This window comes from Frieseomelitta varia, unplaced genomic scaffold (assembly GCF_011392965.1).
Source record: "Frieseomelitta varia isolate USP_RPSP 00005682 unplaced genomic scaffold, Fvar_1.2 scaffold_412, whole genome shotgun sequence".
Taxonomy (NCBI): domain Eukaryota; kingdom Metazoa; phylum Arthropoda; class Insecta; order Hymenoptera; family Apidae; genus Frieseomelitta; species Frieseomelitta varia.
Genome location: NW_025110160.1, coordinates 265,670 through 289,657, shown reverse-complemented (window position 1 = coordinate 289,657; position 23,988 = coordinate 265,670). Strand labels below are relative to the sequence as shown.

Sequence of the window (23,988 nt, the reverse complement as noted above, 5' to 3'; positions counted from 1 at the left end):
CCCGTGTTCTGTATACATATTTTATTCTATCCACCCTAGCCGCGTGTGCCACGATCGATCGAAACACTGCTCGGTGGGTAACGAAGTTGCGAGGTCCGAAGCAGAGGCATCGTTTCCACGGTGTCCTTTAACCTAAAATAGAAGTATGCGATATAGAGGAGAAATTGGAAATCGCGCGATAATTTGCGATCCAACGCGATAAACCTGCACGAATCTCGTAAAGGGCAGTAATCTGGGCGCCATCCAATTCCAATTATAATGCCCCGCCGCGCAGTACAATCTGGATTTCGAACGTTATTGGTAGAACAACAGGGTAAGCTGAGGAACATCAACGGGAGTCGAGTAACATTTCTTATAAGTAATTGTTCTTTTTTTCTATTGTAAAATTTCTGTACATTCCGTTCGTTTCTAGAAATGAAAACGTTACTCATAACATCGTTTTGTATGCATTGTAGAACAAGTTTTATAAATAATTTTGTCGATGCGTCTGAGGATGAGCACGCAATGCTGCATTGCTTAGATGTGATTGTAAACAAACATTAAGCTTAACACTACTTAACAAGGATTTTTAAACGAGTCACACCGAAATGATTAACACGGTATTAATATACGTTAGCCGAGTTGATGTTTTGTATACTAATGTTCATGCAAGTAACAATTCACACGGCAAATGAACTTGTTGGAAGAACGTATGTCAAAACTCGCGAATTTAGTGAGTAGAAAGTGAGTATTATTTTTGAAATGTTATTAAGAATTAGTATCATAAATTTATTGACACATAACCTCTAGTAATGATACATACACTGATCCACAAAAGTATTTGAAACGTGACATACTTACAATGAAAATGAATACAGAATCTGCAGGACATTAGGTATTTTTAAATTTCTATGTATATGATACATGGGGTACGTGTGAGGATTATGTGTATTAATTTCACTGGAGTTCTCAAAGGAGAATGATTTTGTTATAATTAATACAAAATCGTGGGTTGCAAATGTATTCACAGTGATTATATTAATATACATGTTTTTGGAATTTTCAGTAAGAAGTCAATCTATCTTTTGCTTTTATCACTTCTCAAAGACGATTTTGCATGGAATAATAGTAATTTTGATATAATATTTATATCAATGAATTGCCTCACAAACTTTTTACTTTAGTTTGTTTTTTGAAGTAATTTTTGTAATTTGTAATCTTCTCTCTATCTCGTTCAATGCTCTATAGAATTGAGGTCAGAGCTTTGTGGTAGATGCATTGAGAATATAATGAATTGTATATATGCTTCTCTTTATAAATTTCGAAAATTTCCTCCACAGAGTTTTCTTCTTTGTACCATTTCATTATTAATTCCCCTTCTGCTTCGTTTTTGCGATTCATTTTATGTGGACTTGTTTCAAAATAATTATCAATAATTATCACTGCTTTTTGGGACAAACTATTTGCATATGAAGTGAGTTGTGATTTGTTTATGTTCTCTGGTTACTCATAGTTAAATATAAGACGAATTCACATGAATTTACAGTACTTTTGTGACTCATGATTTTGTATTAATTACAATAAAATCATCCTCCCTCAGATGCATGCTGTTTGATTTTAATGAAATCAATACACACAATTCTCATATGTATTCCACGTGTCCTAGATATTCTGTGTCCATTTCCATTGCAAATATATCACGTTTCAAATACCATCGTAAACCAGTGTAGAAACATAATTTAGAAATAATGGTACATGTCACGATCACAAACATTACATTGATGCACTGATTGCAGCATTTCACTGAAATAACCATCACGATGCCGGGCAAGATAAAAGTGAAAATATTGGCGGGGCGGAATCTGCCAGTAATGGATCGTTCTGGAGATACGACGGACGCATACGTCGAATTGAAGTTCGGTAACATTACGTTCAAAACGGATGTGTGCAGAAAGTCGCTGAACCCCCAATGGAACTCAGAGTGGTACAGGTTTGAAGTGGATGACTCCGAGCTGCAGGACGAGCCGTTGCAGATCAGACTGATGGACCACGATACTTATTCCGCGAACGATGCAATAGGCAAAGTTTATATAAATTTAAATCCATTGTTGTTACCCGGCGTTCCACCCACGGTTAAAAATATCTGGACGTTAGAGGCTGCGATGAACACCAACGCGGGATCTCAGAGTGGTGTGTATTGGAACGTTTCTCAATATTAGAAACGTTGAAACTTACACTTACTAAACGTACAAACTTATACTAGATGCTCCGTTCTAGGTTCCGTTATGACTGGTTGGATACCAGTGTACGACACGATGCACGGGATTCGCGGCGAAGTTAACATCATTGTTAAAGTGGAGTTGTTCTCTGATTTTAATAAATTCAGACAATCTTCCTGCGGAGTACAATTTTTTTATTGTAACTACACAGAGTATTCTTGAATTGAGTATTATTAGAAGTTATTTGGCATGTAACCACAATGTTTTTTTTTTTTTCTTTCAGCGCCAAATATACCTCATGGATATCATACTCAGAGCATACACGGTTTTGTAGAGGAATTAGTTGTTAGCGATGATCCTGAGTACAAATGGATCGACAAGATAAGGACACCTAGAGCGTCGAACGAGGCGAGGCAAACGTTGTTTTTTAAATTGAGCGGAGAGGTTCAAAGAAAGATTGGCTTGAAGGCTTTAGACCTTGGTGGAAATGCTGTTATTGGGTAAATCGTAGATGTTGAACGTTGGATGTTAGGACGTTGATCGAAGGAATTTTTATTAAACTACGTTTCCACGATTAGGTATTTGCAAAACTTTGATTTGGAAGGTGAATCTGGTATTGTAGCCCGGGGCATAGGTACGGCCGTTACGCTTGTCAAACTGCAGGATACATTGAACTTCCCGTCTGACAATATAGAAGAGTAAGTGTAGACAAATATTGTTTATTACACCGCATTTAGCTTAATCTTCTACGAATCAGTTCTGCATTAATTGTGCCCTAATCCTTATATTCTTGAATTTTTCTTTTAATATGTAACAAAAATTAGTAATACTAAAACTGTATTAAAAAGTGTTCTGTGTTGTGAATTATAATGCTGATTATTTAATCCAATAGACAAAGTTTATCCTACTGCACATTATTTGCAAAAGTATGAATCTCTTACGTCGCTTACTTGTAACCAAGTGCATGTAAAAGAGTTCTATTATTTTTTTCATTTTTTTCTTCCAATTAAAAAATCTTTCTTTAGTTTATTTTGGCAATAAAATATTAATCAAATTTTTTTTTTTATTGTACTTGAAGCACTAATGTATGTTTATTTCTTTTTTAAATAGTTCAAAGTCTGATGCGTCTGTGTACAAATGAATCAAACATGATTCTGGTCATTTTTCTTTCTTTCATTCATAGTATATCACATACTTCTTGAGCGTAGTAAATCTCATTTCAACTTCTATGCATTGGGTGTCCTATTTGTTTAGCGCTGTTACTTACATACACAAAAAGACATGAATATTTTGTAATCTTTTCACCTTTGTATTTTACTGATAGTTTACAATTATCATTTATTGTTTATTTTAACGAGAAACGTTTGATTTTCTGATACGTTTTTTGCCAGCCGTAAGAACATAGACTACGAAAAAAAAAAAGTTGCAGTAATGTTTTGCAAGACTTCTAATCAGCATATCATTTTTTTAGGACACCCGGTATATAGAAGCTAGATCGAGGTCTGATGCGCGTGCATTAAAGCCAGGACGAAGTGTGTGTAGAGAACGGGAGTGCTACGATAGACTGGAAAGAGAGTGACTAGGTACGCTACACGCGCATCCAACTTTGATCGTTGTTGAAAAAAGAAAAAAAGAAAAAGACAGAGTAGCAATATTTTAATTGAATGAGAAATCGAATCGAGCGTTCTTATTGCATTCACCAAAACTAATTAGGTTTCTTTTCTTTCTTTTTATCCACCTGCATGTGTCTGGTACAGGACATTCTTTTCACAACACAAAGCACAAAAGGAGGGTACGAGACTCGATGAGAATGTGCCGTTGTATCCCGTCTCTCCCTCCGCGCACATCCTTGATCATCCTCTTCTTACGAGTACGCAAGCGAAGGACACTCTGTCACATCGTGTAAAAGTATCCAGAAACCATCGGCGGGTTGTGACGAAGACCGAATGCCCTTGCCGTAAAGTGACAGCTAACGAGAAGCCGTCGAGGCTGAAGCCAGCTGCAGTCTCGCACCTGAGTCTGACAGAATCGATCGTTCAGGACGCGTCGGTGAGAATGATGCTGGCGTTGGAGGACGAGAGGGGCGAGAGCAAGAACATATTGGACGTTCGCAGAAACTTGAGGAAGTTGTTCAGCACGGCCGAGCCGGAAAGTAAAGTTACAAAAGCAGCGAACAAAGACAGCAAAACGAAAGAGGGAATGGCCGCCCTCTTGATAAAGTCCATACACAGTGTTCCCTTGGAGGATGTCAAGGAAGTATCAATAGCGCTTCCTCCGTCCAATAAGGAGTACGAGAAAGATGATTCTGCAGGCAACGTTTATCCTAAGACGATAGCAAAAGAGCAGACGAAGAAAAAGTACGATTCTTCGTTCGAGGAGAACACACCCAGTTCCAATGGTTTCTCGAACGAGTCGTCGATCGACAGCGCTGGCTACAATATCCTGAACGACTCGAGATTTTCGACCGACGAGGAATTGGACGTGATCGGCCAGTTTAAGAAACTTCGCAGAGCCGACACGTTCCCACCGTTGAGAGAAAGGTGGATGGAGGCGAGGTTGCAAAGAATGGACAGCGATACGCGTCCGCTTCGCGAACAAAGCGCTTCTCCCTCGCTTATTAAGTATCTATCCCTGAACCAAATATTGACGTTTAATTTCGAGTTGGCCGCGTGTTCAGAAGTTGAAAAAGATCTTCCGCAAACAGTCAAGGCGGGGCTTAACAAAAGCCTGGAGAGCGGGGAAGCGTTGCAAAGTGAGCAGAGCAGCGACAATTCGCAAGATGATTTCAATCTTCCGCTGGCGACAAGCACGCCCGTGGAGCACGCTCCATCTCCTCCTTTCTCCGATGGTCAAACGTCTGACTCGATTGTCGACATGGTGAAGAAATTGACTGTTCTCGTTACCGATGCCGAGAGATGCAATGAAAGTTCTGTGACAGAGGAGTGCAGCGACAAGGCAATGACACAGAGACGGATGATGGATAGGAATCAGAGGTTTCCTTCGGTGATCGAGGAGCTGGATGAAAACACTTTGAGAGATTCTTTCAAGGACAAACAACGTAGCGAGAGATTGGAAGAGCACGACATGTTAAAATCGACTTTGTCGTTACAGTCACTTCCACTGTCTCTCCGTCAGTTATCTCAGTTCCCTGGCGCGGAATCGAGCGGGAAGCTGGCTGGTCTGAACAGCAAACTAACGCCAGAAACTATGTCAAAAGCCTCGTCCAGCATCGAGAGCCTGTTACAGTCTTCAGGCAATGAGATCTTCGATGTGATGCACAAGAACAGACAGCGTCGCATGCTGGATCTGATTCGGATAATTGACACGAAGATGATGGCGCATCCACCGTGTCACCACAGTAACAATAACGATCAGTTCAGAAGGAAGAGACGTGACAGAGCGTGCAGGAATTTCAATCCACGGAACTTACGTCAGAATTTGCACAATCAGTTTCTGAGGAAACGTCTCCACAACCACAAACGTGTGAAAACCTCGTTCTCCAAAGACTCTCCCTTGAACGAATCCATGTCGACGCTGCGTACGCTCGACTCCTCCTCCTACAACTCCTCTCTCGAGAGCATAGCCACCCACGACGCACCCATTCAGTCACATTTATGCAGAACAACCGAGTCGTTTCGCTCGAGTAGTAACTTCATAACCAAAAGATCTACAGTCGATCAGTTGAAAAGTAATGGCGATACGATAGAAATGATGCAACTAAAGACAAACGATACTAACCATTCGATATCATCCACACCTGTAGATCATGCGGTACATGAGAGTCACAGCATTTTCAATATAAGCAAAACGTTAGATGAAAATGAGTTAACTAATATTACTAACACAGCTAATATGACTTACAACTCGTGTGTCTCCCCTCCTTCCTCCGATCACAGGCAACAGGACGAGGCATCTCCAAGCCCATCTTACCCACTTCCGGCTGTTTCTCCCGTGGTTTCAAAAGTGTGCCAGTTACCAGCAAGTAAGGCACAACCCACCGCCTCGTTGCATCGAAGATCCAGTGATTCTGATTTGAGCGTCACTCCTAAAGGTGAGCTTCTTCCTTCATCATAGTTAAAAGAAAATAAAGGAACGTAGAATATATTTGTCTTTGGTCAGTTTTGCAATGACTGAGGAATCAGAGTTGTTCTCCTTTATCTAGTGCAGTGGTTTCCAACTGTTATTTGGCCATGCCCCACCTAAGCATTTCTAAAATCCTGACGCCCCACCCGACACATAATTCTTGTTATTCAGAAAGTGAATTTTGCTAAGGAAGCCTAAAAGGCCATTAACTTGGTTTAAACAAGCTTCCAAAGAACGTGTGACATCCATGAAAGGAGAAAAGTTAGAGAGTTGAATTAAAAGAAGAGTAAAAATTACATTTAAATTAAATTTTCTTCTTAATTAGATTTAAATTAAATTTGAAGGAATGCAAGAAATTCACTGTTAATAACTCATTCTCCTTCTAGAAACTCAAGTTGTCCCCACGTTGGGAACCACAGATCTATTCATATGCATTGATTTGCAAGTGGCTTATTAACAAATAACAGGGCGCCTCATAAAGTGAATCAGCAAAGAAGACATTCCTGAAATACAAAAGTAGCATAGTTCATGATGATCATACGTGGTTCTAGGTATAATTTCTTTTTTTTTTTTTTAAATTTACACGTCCACGATCAAAAAATTCAATACTTCCAGAGAAAGTCGCAACATTTTCTTTACATATACTTCCTGCTTTGCTTGTTATCTGCTGGGCATTCATACGTTGAAAACGGAATCACTTTATGAGATATCTTTTCCTTGCAACGTGCGTTTAACAATAAATAATATAATTTGTTCTTAGATTAATTCATATTCTTTGTAACAATGAAGAGACAGACAGTGATGTATATTGTAGGCAACTCGTTTGGAGCAAATGAAAGATCAATGACCGGATTGTTGAGAACGTCGACTGCTGTGATAAGAACCATGAACCAGGACGCGTTTGAAATGCTGGAATATCCGTTTATCACGATGCAACAGTACCCACCGGGATTTATTTTGCATATTGGTAAGCATTTCATTGCTCGAGTACTCTTAATTCGTGTCAATCATAAAGCGTGTGCTTTTTGAGACAGGTGGTCTTGTGAGTTCAAGGTCGGTTAAGCTTCTCGAGAGGATCAGCAATTTGGAAGAGCCGGAGAGCCGCGATGCCTGGTGGAAAGAAGTTAGAATGGAAGTTCGGTCGCATGCCAGAGCGTTAGCGTGCAATGTAGTGATCGGCTACAAAGAGGAAACCAGTATTTGGTAATGATTAGGGTGAAAAAATTTAAATGTATACAGTTTATATTTATGTAATTTATATATTATTTTATATACAGTTGTATTCATATTTATATTTAGTCTTTACACTTATATATAAATTATAATGTATATTATATATAATTTATACACAATATACATTATAATTCTTGTATGTTTTATGATATTTATGAATTGTTTCACTTATTATGTATAATTTATAATTTTTTATATATATATACTTTATGATAAGATTGTTTCACTCATTAATTTCTTCTTTACAGTGACGACGTCTGCGTGCTGAATGCGTATGGAACCGCCGCAGTGATTAATCTTCATAGTTCAAGTCAGGATACAGACAGCGTTTTCATTAGCAAAGCACAGTCAGGATCCGGCGTTAATCCCGGGGAAGTGGAACGTGAGAAAACTCAGCAGAGATCGGCACCGATAAAGGTCGAGAAAAGCGACACGGACACGTCTGTCCCGGCCTTGACGCAAACCGGCAAAGCAAGGCACACGTCGGAGAGCAGAGACCACGAGAGGGAGATTCAATTCCAAAGCAAGTGCAGCCTCTGTCATTTACCGTACAACGAGGCGAGCGTGCCGTTTCGCGTAAACGTCTCGAAATGTGCCATATGCAAACGTGCCAGAGTACCGGACGTGATGTTCACCACCATAGAATTGCCAGAGAACGTTTCAATGACCGGACGGGGATGTATCATTCAAGCGACCGCGTGCAAAGCCAAGAAGGATCTCCGAGGGGAATTAAATGCCAAGGAGATATCGGATTGCTTGCCGTTTTTAGAATATGAATTGCACAGCCTGTTGTTGAATAAACTGAAGGTGAAAGGGATGAACGCGATATTCGGCTTGAAGCTGCAGGTATCGGTCGGGGAACGATTGATTATTGGTATGGCCGTGGGTACGGCGGTCTTCTTGACTGCGTTACCTACACCCTCTATTCCACAAATTGCCTCTGGAAATTCTTGGCACAAGGAGGAACAGCTGGCAGAAATCCAAAAGACTTTAGTCGAAACAGTCAAACAGAATAGAGAGTTTTATCGGCTGAAACCTGCTGGGGTAAATGTGTTAAATTAATCTATTCTTAAAGTTGATAAATATCAATATATTGATTTATTCGTTCAACAGGATGTTGAGAATGGACGTGTCACGACTTCTGACACCGACGACTCGGACGATGATCTCCCAGATTTAGATTTTAGCGTGGGGCCGAGAGACACCTGCGTGCTAGAAGTAGACGACATAGAAGATATGGATAGAATATCGTTGCTGATGGACGACAGACCACCGGAAGATTTTCACGTAGTGAATACTCAAACGATCCCTGGCTTAGACGACCTGGAGATCGTCAGGAATTTACAGATGTTTGCTCAAATTTCAAGGACGAAAATTCCTGCTGGACAATTCGCTTCGATGCCTTCTAAATATTTTGCTAGATTGCTTCAGGTATCCTTGTAGCTTCAACTTTGTAGTTTTTAATAAAATTATCTTTTTAATTATATCAATTAAATAATGAATAATAAATTATAGAAATTATTAAAACAATAGATCATATTATTTCGTTGCAGTCTGTATATTTCAAGTTAAGAAGAATGATCCCCTGTGCACTATGTGACATGCAATTTAAATTGGCACTTCCCGAACCTGACGAGATACAATTCACAGTAATTGGTATGGCTCTCGGACTAGGTGATCCTGTAAAAATGAATAAATCTAAGAAAAAGCCGATAACCCATTCTATGAGTAAAGATCAAGTCAAAAAACAAGGTACATACTACATATTCTTCGTTAAGTCTCATTACATTGTATTGTATTCAACAATAAAAATGTATTATACATTTAGATGACAGTGATATGATATTTAATCTTGATGTGGATCACGCTGAACTTTCGTCGGACAACGTATCCAGTAGTAACCTGAATTCAACCACTCTAGTCCATGCACCGTCACTGAGGTCCCGGACCCGTTCACCATTACGATCCAAGGTTTACACAACACGTAGACACAAGCATGTAAGTGCTTCAGTGTTGGAAGAATTATGTGAAATTACAATTTAATAATTATACGAAACATATAAATTACACTCGCAATTAAAACCTCTATTACAGGTGCCTTTGAAAGGAAGGTATGGTGTAGATATAACACCTTTGTCTTATTTACCGGGTGGCCGCATAGAAAGGTATCTAGGGAATTTGAACTTTTTCTTCATTCGTGAGAGCACGTCTATCAGAGAAGTTAGTATTCTCTTTCTTGTATAGTAAATTGTATTAATGTATTAAGTAAAATTGGTAACGTTCTTTTCTATTGCAGAATGGCGGTCTAAGTGGATTTACCCATAGCTTTGTGATGGAAGTTTTGGCGATCGTTCGCGCGCACATCACAGCCTTAGGCGGTAACGCGATGGTAGCATTTTTTATGACTAAATGCGTGCTCCTCCACAGTCCTCACAAGAACCAAGTGAGTCCTAGTTTATGAATATAGTTTTAGTAATAGTTTTTGAATATGTGGCAAAATTGTCACTCGATTGAAGCGCAACTGAGGGAAATTGAATTCTAGGGTCAATGTTTGATAAACGTTGGAGGAGACGTGGTGTCCGTGTCCTATTTCGCGGACGAGAAACATTGTGGCGTTACAAATTGCTGACCCCAGCCTCCGCATTCTGCACCACCATAGCTACAGCCGCACTCCGAGAAGCAACGTCGAAGATTTGACTTCTCGCTAATCGATGAACTTCGTTAGTCGTATTTCGGGCGTATTTTGTCACCACGTGATAGAATAGGATTTGTAAATATTCGAATCTTTAGCGTGTAAGTGCCATGCGTTACGAGAGTTTGTAGATAATTTTACGAGGTCCTTTGAACTTAGCCAATGGCTTTCTCTAACGAAGATGACGATTCTGTATCAAGTCGCACATGTTTGATCAAGCACGGTTTTAGGTACATTCTTTCTCAAGGAATTTTAAACGTAGGAATTATACATTACACGAAGTAATGCGAACAAATCTAACGAGGTAGAGAAACTGTATAATTCGGGTACCTCTCAATGGATCTCCACGTTTCCCTCAGTTACAATCTCCTTAGAAGATAACACGAATCGATGTTGCTCGCTCGCGGATACGAATTTGTCAGTGAATACTTAGCGGATTAAGTTGTTTATAATTTTGCAAATGTTAGAAGAATAAAAAAAAAGAACAAATTGTACTAAGCCATTATTTATGGAAAGGAAATCTAAGATCCACAATCTCTTGTCTTTCTAAAATCGTCGAATATCTTTTTTCGAAATTCGAAAAATGTACAAAAATTAGATTACTAAGTAGAATATGTCACAAAACTACTTTCCCTCGTACTTTTGGATTGTTATGCATGCGTCTGCAATTCTTTATATTTAATCGTTGTTCGCCCGGTAATCGCACCCTGATCTATTCTTATCGATTCAACACCTACTGTTACGAGATTCAAAATACTCGTTGTACAATGTGTTCGTATTTTATTTTAACAGAATCGTCGATTACTGCTCCTTCTGTTGCAACGTGATTAAATAAAATTGTCGTGAAATTGAACTCTTCAACTTCTCCGATTACGTTCTAACCTCAAAGCGCATCCTGTGTGTATTTTTTTTTTTTTTTTTTTTTATGAAGACGGAAAAAACGTTCATTTTTTTCAGCAAGGAAGAAAAAGGACGACGATCGTCATAATTCAGAATTTCGAAATTTAATAAACGACCAAAGTCGCTACAGCGGTACATAAAATTGATTATTACAAGTTCACATGGTCACGCTAAGGGCAACTAAATTACCAGTTCGCCAGTGCCAGTTGTGTTACTGCTAATTCAGTAAATTGAATTTATTCATATAATCGGGAGGAGGGGAAAAAAATCTTCTCAGAAGCAGTGTGTTCCTAAATGAAGTAGTCGAAAGCAAGTTGGTCGGTTATGACTAATTCGTGCAGTCAGTTACGCTTCTTCGCTCGTCGTTACGATCAGATTTAATTGTACAGTATATGTAGTAATTATATACATAATAAGGAGAAATACAAATTGCAATACATGCAATACAAACGGAGAAGTAAGTCGAGATGGGTTTGCAGGCATTTTTTTTTTTTTTCTTTCGCAGCTTGACGATGCGGTGAGATCGAAGATGCGAAAAAACGATGTCTAACGACGCCTTCCGAAGCGCAGGAAAACGTGATCGTCCTGTCTTTTAACGCCACTGTCTAGCAACGGGATAGATTCCTGAATTGACTCTACAATCAGATAATAAAATTTGATTACGATCGTTGTATTAAATATTATCCTCCCCCCTCTTTTTCTGTCAATGTAATCTCCGAACACTTTTAACGCAAAAAACAATAAAGCGAGCGGAGTCGACGTAGTTCGAGAAAAAAAGAAATTATGAAAAACCTTGAATCAAGAATTAAAGAAAAAATAAATTAATATTGAGCTATAGAGTTCAAAACCTGAATCAAGAAATAAAGCGAGAATAAATTAGCGTAGCCAACAACGTTATATCGTTGCACTATGAAAGTAGACGATAGAACGGGGCAAATTTCTAGTTTACCGACTTTTGGCAATTTTGGTAATTATTTGATTGCTAAAGAAAGAAATCAAATCCGGAAGAGATTGAAGAAGTTATATAGTTTTTGCTATTTTCTTTAAAAGTTTCTTTTAAAACTTTGTTATTTTAAAAAAATATATTAAAATTAAAATATAATATGTACATATACATATATCATATATACATGGTGTTCCATTTTGATCTATAAATTAATTTTTTTAAATGACGAACAGTTTCAGAGACAATTGCATTTATAAATTGACCCTTTAAGTGCGTAAGACGAGGTAACTCGTCACTTTGAAATTGACACACACAGATTTAAACGTGAAGATCGTATCTTCGTCTCCGATGTATTTTTTACTACCATTTGAGTGCGCTTTTGGTAAGTTAGCTCCGCAGGTAAAAAGTTAAAATGAGACACCCTGTATTTATATCATGTACGTACATTAATATTTATATATTAATGATAAAATAGTATATCATATTTAAAAAATTATACAACTAGCAAAAATTGGGAAAGACTGTTGGAAATTTACCTAAAACACCTGGTATATGACTTTCCTTGACACTGGTGTAACTTCCCGAACCGAGTTCGTACGCCTTCGAAAGTGCGGCGCAGATCTTGCGGATCCTCGGTGGAAGATCGTCGAGGAAGCCGGGATCACATTCGAGCGGTAAAGCTGCCAAGACATTGTTATAGAATATTCCCATGGTCATCATGGAGAAAAGGATTACGATTGTTGAGCTCATCATCCTTGAAAAGAAAAGAAAAGAGAAGAAAAGTTAAAAGTAAAACAGACGAAAGCGCTTTTTAGTGACAAAGAGATTGACCCGTTACCTTTTGAGTAGACTTAGAAAGAAGTTAATTTGTCGGTAACACAGATACGTGCAATAAACGGGTCAACTCCGTTAGAATTGATCTTGTAACCAGTATATGAACGAAGATTCTTGTTTTTTCTAGATTAAATTATAACAAGACATTCTTCTTTGGTAATAATTTTATACAATTTATTGTAATAATTTTAAACATTTCAGACACGGGCGATTTTCTAATATTCAATGTGCTTTGAAAGATATTCAAATTTCTTTGAAAAGAGAAAAAGAACAAAACTCTCGATTATAATGCTAAATAATGAGGCAGTATTGTTTGCAATAATGAAAGATATGGAGGACGAGATTATTTGAAAAACTGAAAAAGAAGGGATTCTCCAAAGGTTGAAAGTTTAGAAAACGCATGCAAGACGTTGTTGACGGTATCATGCATCGCGCAAAGAAATCATTGGCTAACAATTTGAAGCGTGTGTATTGCGTTACACGAGATGGAATCGAGCGAAACAGGGCACTCCGATTCGAATCTGATCTCAGAAGCGATTTCAAAGTCAGGAAATCGTATTACCAGTGCCGCGTGACTGGAATTTTCAATAGTTTTCAATCTGTCCGAAGTAAATATAAAACGAACGCCACGGGAGTTAAATCGACGTCGGGGGAGGAGAATGGATGAACGAGACGCATCTCGGTCGCAGTGAATCGCGCCAAGAAGCTCTGGAATGCCAGCTGGAATGTATGTATGTAGGTACATACGTATATATGTTATGTACGTTAGTGTATTAGCTGCGTGCAACCTGTTGGATAAAAAGTAAAAGAGAGAAGAAGAATCATTCGTCGGAGTATTAAAGCTACTTTAAGCTACTTTAGTGAAATTCCAAAATATTGAAAGATCAGTCATCACGTAGATGATAGATAGGTATATAAACAGAAATATCCTGCTTGAATGATTAATGACAGTACACGAAGTACATTATAATCATTCTGATATTAACAACTGTGAATTATTGTTCACAATTCTAACAATAAATCATCAGAAGTATGCCCTTGAATTTTTATTGTCTTCTAATTGATATCAATTACTTGCAACTTATAGTAAGCTGTTATAACCTGTAATAAGTATACTTGAGTTAGAAGTACATTATACAATTAGAAGTACTTATTTGAGTACATATTTCTATTGTCTTCTAAAATGTATCAATGACTAGTAGAAATTGATTGACCAATGGTCTAAGTGGAAAATTAGGGGAAATGAGTATATTGTATATACGTACAGAAATAGTGAGTGTTAATTATATAATACTTATTATATTACCAATTGTTACTTATTACAGTAATCAACAAATAATGACACTTGATCATTCAATGATTTGTAGAAATTCAAATATAAGCTTTGATTGACCAATGGCCTAAATGGATGTGATAATACAAATTATTATTGGACATTGGATTAATTGTGGAATTTGTGGATTAGTCTATTTTTTCATCGACAGGTATTCATGATTTAATTGGAATATTATTATTTTACAAATGACAATTATAATTATAAAAATAGAACGAACATATTATTTATTTATATCATTTTATGTTTATACTTTAAGAAAATTTTATATTTATATTTTGTGAAAATTCTTATTGTATTAATTTTGTAGAGTTTATGGATCGGTGCATCTTTCGTCAACAGTATTTCATTTGGAACATTTAATTCGCATTAATACGAATTATTTTATAAGATACGAACGTTTGTATCGTTTTTTCTATTATTCAGAAAAAATAAGAACAATCCTTATTTTTAAAAAAAATATTAAATATCCTACTTTTAAAAAATAAAGGAAAGAAACGCTGTTCTTGGTTCTATTGTTAGATAGAAAGGAAAACGCTTAGGTCAGATGTTTACGCGTTTCGCTCTGACGACTTGAGAGAGCATACAACAAGCACGAATATTTAAGAGCCAAGAAAAATCTTTATTACTACTTAGCTGTGAATGACAAGTATGCTTGTCATGAAGAAATGGCAATTTTTCGTCTAACGACGAGTATACTCCTCGTGCGGGAAAAGTGTGTGATTACAATTTATTGTTTGAATTAAATTTTCTTTTTTTCGTGAAAAATAGAACACGTTTGTAAATCTTAGATATTTCAGAATATTTCTCTTTACATCATTTCTAAATATTTCCTTTACTTATAATGTCAATATTAATTAAGTCAAGCAATAAAATTATTGATTTAAAAGAAAAACTAGTGTTATTTGCTTACAATTTAATTGAATTTTACAGCAGCTGCACACACTCTATGTTTAACGACCATGATCGTCGTTTTAAGAGGCACAATGTAGATACACAATGTAGATACACAATTTTAAAGGTGGCATCACAGCCACAGAGGTCAATATTCAAACACTAAATATTGAAATTGCAGAAAGAAATCGTGGAATAATGAGGCTTCATTTTAAATTCCGAGGCTTCTATAATTTGAAATGTAGCGAGTCACACAGTGAGTCACATAGTTAGAATTGTATTATACATTGCAAATGAAAATACGTTTCTCATTGTAAAAAGTGAGGCGGATGATGTGAGGAAGAAAAGATAATGAATGATGTTGTAAATATGTCTAGATTTGCTAGCATGAAAATGTTAACATGCAAACTAGTAATATAAAAAATAAAATAAATATCAGGCAGTTTTTAAGACAGTTTCTCGCTCTTTGTATTTAAAAGATAAAATAAATATTAAGACAATTTTATTTAGCTATGTTGTCTGTTTTGTTTTCACTAATTTTTTTTTTTTTTTAATCTAGAATTTCGTTACACAATGCTTAATTATATGTTAATACAACGTGATCTAGTAGAAATTCCTAATAGAAATTTGAATTTCATAATTTTCCTATTATTTCCTCTGGGAAAAAACATTATACGATTCTAGCTGTGAATTCCATGCTGATTTTTACAGTGATTTTTATTTCTTCCGTATCTGGGAATATTCATTTTTTTTTGTGTTAATATATGATAAATAACAATGTACATAAAATAATAAAAAAATTATAATTTATAATACATTAATATTAAAATTTTAATTTGCAAGTATATAAGCAATAAGAATGTCATAAAATTATAATATTAGTTAGAGATTCTACATGAAATAATAAAAAAATTATAAATTGTAATACATTTACTAAAATTTCAATTTATTAACTTATGAACAATAAAAATATTATAAAATTATAATATAGTTGGAATATAATTTCAACAAAATATATATAGATATTACCGTAAAGTATTAATAACCATTAATTATACATACATCTTGTTGAATATTTACATATATTTTGTTGAAATTATATTCTAACTGTATTATAATTTTATATTTTTATTGAAATTATATATATATATATATATATAATATTTATATATATGTATATTAATAGGCACACCTATAATGTATATTATTTTGTTTCTCCCATTTTACATCATCCCTATCATTTTTTTACAATAACGTATTTTTATGCGCGGTGTACGATTTTGATTGCGACTCACTGTCATTTTATTTTAAGATATTTTTATACTACGTAGCGAAGGAGACGACCTGTCTCCTCCCTTTTTTTCTTTTTAAATCTTGAAAGAATTCTCTTCTTTTAAATTTTAAAGGAATTTTTCAATTATTAAACCGTACCCATTTTCTCTCTCTTTTTTCTTTAAATCTTAAAATATGCCTTGAAGTATATAAGTTGAGAAATTGTCTCCTATATTTGGAAAGTTACAGATCTTCAAAATCCCTTCTCCTTTACATTTCTGTCTTTTTTTTCTCTTCTTTAATCCATTGTTAAAATGCCTTTCAAAATACACTACGTTCTACCTAACAGATTTTATATTAGCTCAGGAGCTAATTAACTTGAATATCAGATTTAATCCCAGTACTGCCGATCTTCAAAATAAATGGACACTGACAGCACTGGGATCAGAAAGATTTACGAGGGACGTTTGCCATGCAACGCGTTTAATAAGGAACCCCGGGTTAAACCGCGCGATTTAGAAGTTTTAATGTGCGGTTATATAACCTGAAAGTTCACGATATGGTGGATACGTTCCGCGGTGAAATTGAATTTTCAGTTTTCATTGCATTTCAATGATAAATGTCATTTTAACCTCTTTAACTACGGCAGACTTTGAGTCATGACCTACACTCAAGAACCTGCCAAATTTTTCGTCAGCATGCATCTCTCAGAAAGTATACTGAAATAATCAAAACGCTGAATTAAACTACATTAAACCAATTTTATTTATTTATTATTAAATATTAATATATATATTTATTCGTATTCTGCATTGAATTGAATACTAAAAATTTAACGGTAACTTTAAGCTTTACCTCATGATATATCTATAACTAATCTAATAAGGTATGGTAGAATTAGAAACATGGGTCAATACATAATCCTACGTAACATTTCTTCACATTTGCTATGCGTCTCCTTTCTTCTCGTTATGTTTCCTACACACTACATATTTGTGTTTTTTTTTTTTTCTTTTTTTGTGATGAATTTATTACCACGGTTTTTCATTTTAAGGGTATCAAATGAAATAATTGTAAAATAATCATGTTTAAAGAACATATGACTAATGGAAAATGTATTGTTGAACTAGAATTCGCTTACGTTTGATCCAATATTTTTTTTTTTTTTGTTGCAATTGTTGTCAATAACATTTGCCTGCAAGTGTCTTTAGCTCGATTCGAGCAACGTGAAGTGAGCGTCTACAGGTGCCAACAGTACTTCGAAAGCAAATTTTAAAATTGTTTTTAGGCGCTAAGGCAAAGCTTTATTTCGTAATACGTCGAATAATCTAGTAAAGTGTGGTATAATTCGAAATACGAGTCAATATAATATAAGTATGTAATCCTACATCACATTTCTTGAATTAGAATTCACTTAGGTCTGTCCCAAGTGAAGTTTGCTGCAATTACTGTCAATAACGTTTGCCCAGCGCCTATAGGCGCCTTAGTTCAATTCGAGCAATGTGAAGTGAGCGTCTATAGGTGTCAACAGTACTTTGGAAGCAAATTTTAAAAGTGTTTTTAAACGCGAAGGAATTAAAACGTAGGAACTTGTAGTTCTAACACGGTGGAAGTTATTAATTTGCTCGCGATTAAAGTAACGTAGTAAAAAGTATAACGCCGTAAATTTATACAAACACCATGTTGAAGGAATCGTCGAGGAAAGATTCAACGATCGTAAAAGACCTAACAGGGTCGAACGAGGTTTGTTCGAAACGAAACGGCAAACGCACAATGGTATCCTGTTTCTTATGGAACACGTTCAATCTCGGAGAGAAAAACTGGAATATCGCAGTAATAAAAAATACAATAATGATAAGAAAATAATGTGCAAGTATTACAATTTATTAAACGATGAAATGTATTATATTATATATGAATATAACATTAGGTATACCCATAAGTAATGTCGTTTTTTGATACAAAGTTTTATTTTATTTTTAAAGAGAGTTAATACAGTTTTAATCTATAATGTAATCTCCACTGTTGTTGACAAACTTTCTATCACCTTTTTGTAAAATGAGGGTGATTTTGAAATAAAATATTAATTAAATGTTTATTAAATTTGAAAAAAATGACATTACTTACTATATACCTAATATACAATATGTATATAATATATGTATAAATTATATTACATACATTATATATTATAATTTATACTATATATATAATTTATAATAACATAATAGAAAAATAAAATATAAGATATAAAACATACTATAAAAATGATAGTTTACAATGATAAAAAAAATTGATGATCTATATGATGGAGTCATTGATTGTACAAACACACTTAAACAATTATTCGCATCAATCTCGCATCAATCGTTTAAAAAGCTTCAACGTCCCAAAAGAGAATTTTATTCGCTATTGGCTTTTTGTATCTTGAAATAAAACATGGTTGAAAAATTGAGAATTATACATTCCTGAAATGGTCCAATATAAAGAGAAGTATTTTGTAATGGTAGTAAATTATTATATATTATAAATGTTATACATATAACATATTTATATTATATGTATATATGTATACATGTAAAATTATATATATTATACATACAGTTTATAATAACAAAAACATAATATGAAAAGAATTCTGGCTGGCAACTCAATTTAAAAAGACTGATTAAAAAGCTGAACGAGAGACGTGACGCGCAATAATTAACAAGCTCCGTTATGTTCTCATGCAATAATTAACAAGCTCCGTAGAAGACTCGCCAAGCTCTTTTAACGAAGGGCATCGACAAAGAACACTCTCCCCCTCTTTTTAAGAAGAAGAAAAAAAACAGAGCTACCTGTTGAATAAAATAAATATAATACAATGATGTAAATAATAATAATAATAATAAACATAATAAACGATAATAACAAAATCCGATTTGCAGGATTTTCTTTTTCTCACAATGCAGTCATTCGTTCGTTCCTACAAATACATTTAACGAAGTCTAATATAAAAAAAAAAAACGCAACAGTTGGACCAGGTACGTATGGTCTGGGGGGGGTTAACTGCTAACCTGTTGCTCGTTCACAGTTGCAGAGATCCGCGACAACGCGAAGAGCTGCAACCTCTCGTGTGGACGCCGACGATGTTCCCTGATGGCTCGTTGGGGAGGGGGGTGAGGAGTGCTCGCTGGACACTCGTCGGTTGAGAAGATTACCGTGGGCTAAGCACCGCGTGTGCAGCTACCGTGTGTGTCTGCCTGTCTGTCAGTGCGTGTGTGCCTGTAGCGAGGTCCAAAGCGTGCGATGATAGTGAGAGGAGATTCGCCAAGGGCCACCCTTAAATATGTGGCGCGCGGTCGCCACGGCCATGCGCGTTCCCGGACACACGAGGCCCCCCTAAGGTGAAATCGCGCACACATCACCCCCGCGCGCGCGGGCATGTATGTGTGTATGCGTGTATGCGTGTGCGTGTGGCTGATGTACATTTTCAATTTGCCTGTCGACACACGGTGAATAAAAATTTCATGAGAATGCCGCTGGTGGTTGCATAACGAAAGAAGGGGAGGGGGAGGCTCGTCCTCGGCCAACCGCCTTCGTTCGCACCTTTGTTTTCTTCTACGCTTGAGCGCGCAGTCGAACGCAAACGAGGTTGTTTTTCTTTTTTTTTTTTTTTTTTAACGGTCGAACGACCCACCTTTTCTTTCCTCAGATAAGAAAACTCGCGTCAGAACTTCGGATTAGTTCTGCCTGTGTTTTCATATCTTCGCTCGACCTCTGAGGGAAGGGGGGGAGGGGGGGGGTCTATGTTTGACAGCAGCTTTTCTTCATTGTCACAAAGAAACATTCGCGAGATCTTTTGTTTAAATCAGAAGCTTCTCTCGAAATATTAATCCCTTTCCCTTGAACCTTAAACCTTCTCAGAGGCTTCTCCGCCTCTCGAGGGCTTTCCGCGTTCTCGCGACGCCCATGTCAATTATTTTATTACAGCTGTAACGATCGGTACAGGGTTAATCAAGTTATCGGCGAAGCAATAAATTTAACGAGCTGACGAAATTAACGGAGCAGCGGAACAACAGAAAAGGGTTAATAGGACTTTATGAGCCTCCGTGGAATTTTAATGTTTAATTCGTTTTTTTTCTTCTTTCTCCGAATTGCCGTTAATTCCCTCGTTGTTGCTTTCTGGTTTGCCCTTTCGTTTTGTACGACGTTCGTCGAGCACGAAAGAAACCGGTTCGTTTCCAATTCTTGGTTGCGTATACCGCTTTGGGAACGCCAGACGTTCTTCGTCGCGAAAAAAAAAAAAACTTTTATATTGATACCAATATGTAGTTCTAGTGTTAAGTACACGGTCAATATTTGAACGTATTGACACTAGTAAGTAACAATGGGTGTAGTTACTTTTCACGATCATATTGTCAACATTGAATGTTGGACATATTTAGCACTAGAACTATATTAACAATATCTAAAAAAATCTGTATTTTCTATCATTTTTTTGATGGTTTTTCCAGGTTGTCAAACTGAAGGGAAAAGATGCGAGTGACGCGTTCCCATGAATCTTGCATGATCGTCCTACCTTGAGCAAAGTCTCTACAATCTAAAGTCAATTGTTCCCTAGTCCATTTGGCAGAGCTCTTCCTTAAGAAAATGTGATTCGACAATTGTGAATAAATGATAAACTAAAAAAAAATTAAATTAATATTCTATAATAATATATGTTAATATTCTATAATAGAATATATAATATGATATAATGTAATAGAATAGAAAATATAATATTATATATATAATATTCAATCAATTCTACGATTCTGACATAATCAAAAATATATAGAAGGATTTAATTACGTACTTATAAGTGTTATAAGCTATGAACTCTTTTTTCCATTCACTCTGTATATGTATTCTTTTTCTAGAACTTCAACGTTTCTTATTTGACATCTTGTCTACAAATTTTAGAAATAAATGGCACAATAAAATACAGAAAAAATTATGTTAAAGTACAAAGATTTGAATTCAGAGTACATTGTATTAAATTAAGTATAAAATATAAAGAATAAAGAAATTGTATAAACAGATTTAGAATTCAAGGCTTGAAGAGTATTAAAGTACTTAAAAAAGTATTAGAGATACTTGAAAAGGTATTAAAACATTAACGAAGCTTCTTCTTTAATGAAGTTTCGAATCTAACCTAAAAAGAGTGTTCAAACGAATGGATCTTTCATGAATGAAGATCGTCATATATTTGACCAATGTACACAAATTCCATTTTAGCTTCACGTCGAAGCCTTCTTTAACTCTTGCCCCTGACGTTAAATTTTGAGAAAGAAAGAAAAATACGCGATTTCCCTGCTTTCGTGCGACACGAAATCAAAGTCAGATTTATAAACGCGGAAGAAGATTATGTCGGAGTTGGGGGACAGTATCGAAAGAAGTGTGACAGAGGGACCTTCAATCAGAGGAACAAACAAAAGATTTTCAAGACAACATCGTATATACGAATAGAATTATCGATCGATTGTATGTAATAAAATGGTCGTGTGGGTAAACACGAGACTGTTACTGCTATATAAACGTAATAAGCGAGATCGTTTTCCTTAATATTTGAAATATTTGTGACGGGGTACAATCGGGGCAGAAAATTGTGGAAATATACAATGGGGACTGTAAGTACTGGTACAGTCGCCTTAAATATTGTATTTGGGAAAATAAATAAATAGTTTGCTGTGAAATTCTGACTGTAGATCTTCGTGCGTTTATAGAAAATTTAAAGACGCAAAAAATTCATACGTTGTATATGGTACATTGGTATAAAATATCGAAAATATAACAGTTAGAATTTTTAACCTCTTGCGCTGGTAACTGATTCGCGGACCATAACGAGTGACCAAACCGTATACAATAATTCGTCGCTTTCTTTTTGGACTTGTCGGTATAATATCACTGAACAGAAATTATTGAGAAGTAATAAATAAATTTATTATTTGTCTTACCTGGGTTATATTTAAATATACTTAATACTGAAAATACTATATTGCAATTTTGAGACAAAAAACTCTCGACGTACTTGGCACGTCAAGAGGTTAACCACTTGGGCTGACAATGATTGCGGACCATAATGAGTGACCAAACCGTACACAATAATTCGTCGCTTTCTTTTTGAACTTGTCGGTATAATATCACTGAACAGAAATTATTGAGAAGTAATAAATAAATTTATTATTTGTCTTACCTGGGTTATATTTAAATGTACTTAATACTGAGAATACTATATTGCAATTTTGGGACAAAAAATTCTCGACGTGCGTGACGTACGTCAAGAGGTTAACCACTTGGGCTGACAATGATTGCGGACCATAACGAGTGACCAAACCATATACAATAGTTCGTCTAGCTTTCTTTTTGAATTCATCGGTATGTCACTGTATAGAAATTACTAAGAAGTAATAAATTTATTATTTGTTTTGCCTGTGTTATGTCTCAATATACTTAAAACTGAGAAAATATTGCAGTTTTTAAATTGAAGAGATGAAAAACTACACCGGTTTGAATGGCGCAGTCACGTTTATCACGGTAATAAAGACGCGTGGTAATAAACGCGTGAAGGGAAGTGGAGAAACGTACGTGAAAAGAAAGGAAAAGAAAAGTTTCGGCTGGAAACGGAAGAGCAAGCAACGTTATATATTTTCGAATAGGACCGTAGATCGGAGTTAATTCGGCAAGCCCGTTTCCTTCTTAAATGAAATGCAGCGACCCTCGGATCAAAATTCGTCCAGGAAGCAAATCGATCACGTGATTAAATATTTTAACACCGCCGGTGAATTTCAATATAACGACGCCGTTTCTTCACCGTCAGTTTGTATATCGATCGTATCGCGGCGCACCTCCGTGATTCCTCTCCTCGGGCTGATCGCGATTTGCCTTCCCTTCCAGTTTATTTACTCTTCCGGGGCTCTCCTCTCCTTCAGTTCGATATTTAATCCACGATGGATTACGATACTTGCGAATGTTAACAAATACGAACAATTTCAAAGAATTCTGAGGGAAACGAATACGTACTTGTTAAAAATCTTTCGATCGTTCTTAAAATTCTTCCTTGCATCGGTGCAATCGTACAAATTCGCGAAACAGCACGAAACGAAGAGGCGTTTCAATTCCCCTTTTCTCCACGATTAGGCGTCTCGTGGTGCAAGAAGATGACGTAGAACTAGAACGATGCAAATACGTCGTAGACAATGCCGCTTTATTACTCGATTAATCGCCAATTAAGTCAAATCGTCGTGAGGAATACGGTTCAACAGAAGATTCACATATTTATCCCGATTCTCGACAATTTATATTTTATCAGCATTTCATCTCATTCATCACGCTTTAATCAAGCATAACTGTTGACACTCGTTAAAAATAGTTTTATTTACCGTTCGATTCCAGTTTTTTATTGCGGAGATTTGCAATTCGCGGCGAATTGCGTCGCGAGCAGACGTTGTTGAGGACAAAAAAAAATTTTATTTACCGCATTTCTCGTTTTCCTCCGTCGACGATCTGAGATCCTCTCGTCAGGGGGGAATCGCGCGAAAGGGGGTGCTCGTTGGTGTTCCGTCCCCTTATGCCGGGTCCG

General features: G+C 36.0%; 2 protein-coding genes and 1 long non-coding RNA gene across 10 annotated transcripts; 2 read left to right on the top strand and 1 right to left on the bottom strand.

The window, feature by feature from the left end:
• The first annotated feature begins 175 nt into the window (after positions 1-175).
• On the top strand, positions 176-11,059 carry LOC122531741 (C2 domain-containing protein 5). Of its 6 annotated transcripts, none has more exons than XM_043659901.1 (16): positions 176-313; positions 456-712; positions 1,776-2,169; positions 2,257-2,397; positions 2,482-2,698; positions 2,777-2,896; positions 3,956-6,249; positions 7,096-7,248; positions 7,316-7,484; positions 7,763-8,558; positions 8,628-8,945; positions 9,068-9,266; positions 9,343-9,512; positions 9,609-9,734; positions 9,811-9,957; positions 10,057-11,059. In XM_043659901.1, the coding sequence occupies exons 2-16, from the start codon at positions 671-673 to the stop codon at positions 10,141-10,143; spliced, it is 5,373 nt and encodes a 1,790-aa protein (XP_043515836.1). In that variant the 5' UTR covers positions 176-313; positions 456-670; the 3' UTR covers positions 10,144-11,059. The 6 variants fall into 6 exon arrangements, with proteins under 6 accessions (XP_043515836.1, XP_043515837.1, XP_043515841.1 ...); XM_043659902.1 differs by having other exon boundaries at positions 185-313; positions 413-712; XM_043659900.1 differs by having other exon boundaries at positions 238-358.
• Positions 11,060-11,467: 408 nt separating this feature from the next.
• LOC122531757 (myosuppressin) lies at positions 11,468-23,987 on the bottom strand. Of its 3 annotated transcripts, none has more exons than XM_043659938.1 (3): positions 23,884-23,987; positions 12,589-12,806; positions 11,468-11,741 (listed from the first exon to the last, which is right to left on the bottom strand). In XM_043659938.1, the coding sequence occupies exons 1-3, from the start codon at positions 23,886-23,888 to the stop codon at positions 11,653-11,655; spliced, it is 312 nt and encodes a 103-aa protein (XP_043515873.1). In that variant the 5' UTR covers positions 23,889-23,987; the 3' UTR covers positions 11,468-11,652. The 3 variants fall into 3 exon arrangements, with proteins under 3 accessions (XP_043515873.1, XP_043515874.1, XP_043515875.1); XM_043659939.1 differs by lacking the exon at positions 23,884-23,987 and adding an exon at positions 19,442-19,838; XM_043659940.1 differs by lacking the exon at positions 23,884-23,987 and adding an exon at positions 15,133-15,280.
• LOC122531759 lies at positions 13,248-14,621 on the top strand. Its single transcript, XR_006307378.1, has 3 exons — positions 13,248-14,158; positions 14,254-14,370; positions 14,530-14,621. It is a non-coding gene; the product is annotated as an uncharacterized LOC122531759 (long non-coding RNA).
• Position 23,988: the final 1 nt, after the last annotated feature.

What these genes read in the sequence shown, in the direction of transcription:
- LOC122531757 (XM_043659938.1), bottom strand. An exon ending in TCATATACCAGGTGTTTTAG is followed by an intron (nt 11,742 to 12,588) that starts GTAAATTTCCAA and finishes ATCTGATTGTAG; the next exon opens with AGTCAATTCAGGAATCTATC.
- LOC122531741 (XM_043659901.1), top strand. Translation starts at nt 671, where the DNA reads ATGAACTTGTTGGAAGAACGTATGTCAAAACTCGCGAATTTA. An exon ending in TGTCAAAACTCGCGAATTTA is followed by an intron (nt 713 to 1,775) that starts GTGAGTAGAAAG and finishes CACTGATTGCAG; the next exon opens with CATTTCACTGAAATAACCAT. An exon ending in ATCGGCTGAAACCTGCTGGG is followed by an intron (nt 8,559 to 8,627) that starts GTAAATGTGTTA and finishes TTCGTTCAACAG; the next exon opens with GATGTTGAGAATGGACGTGT.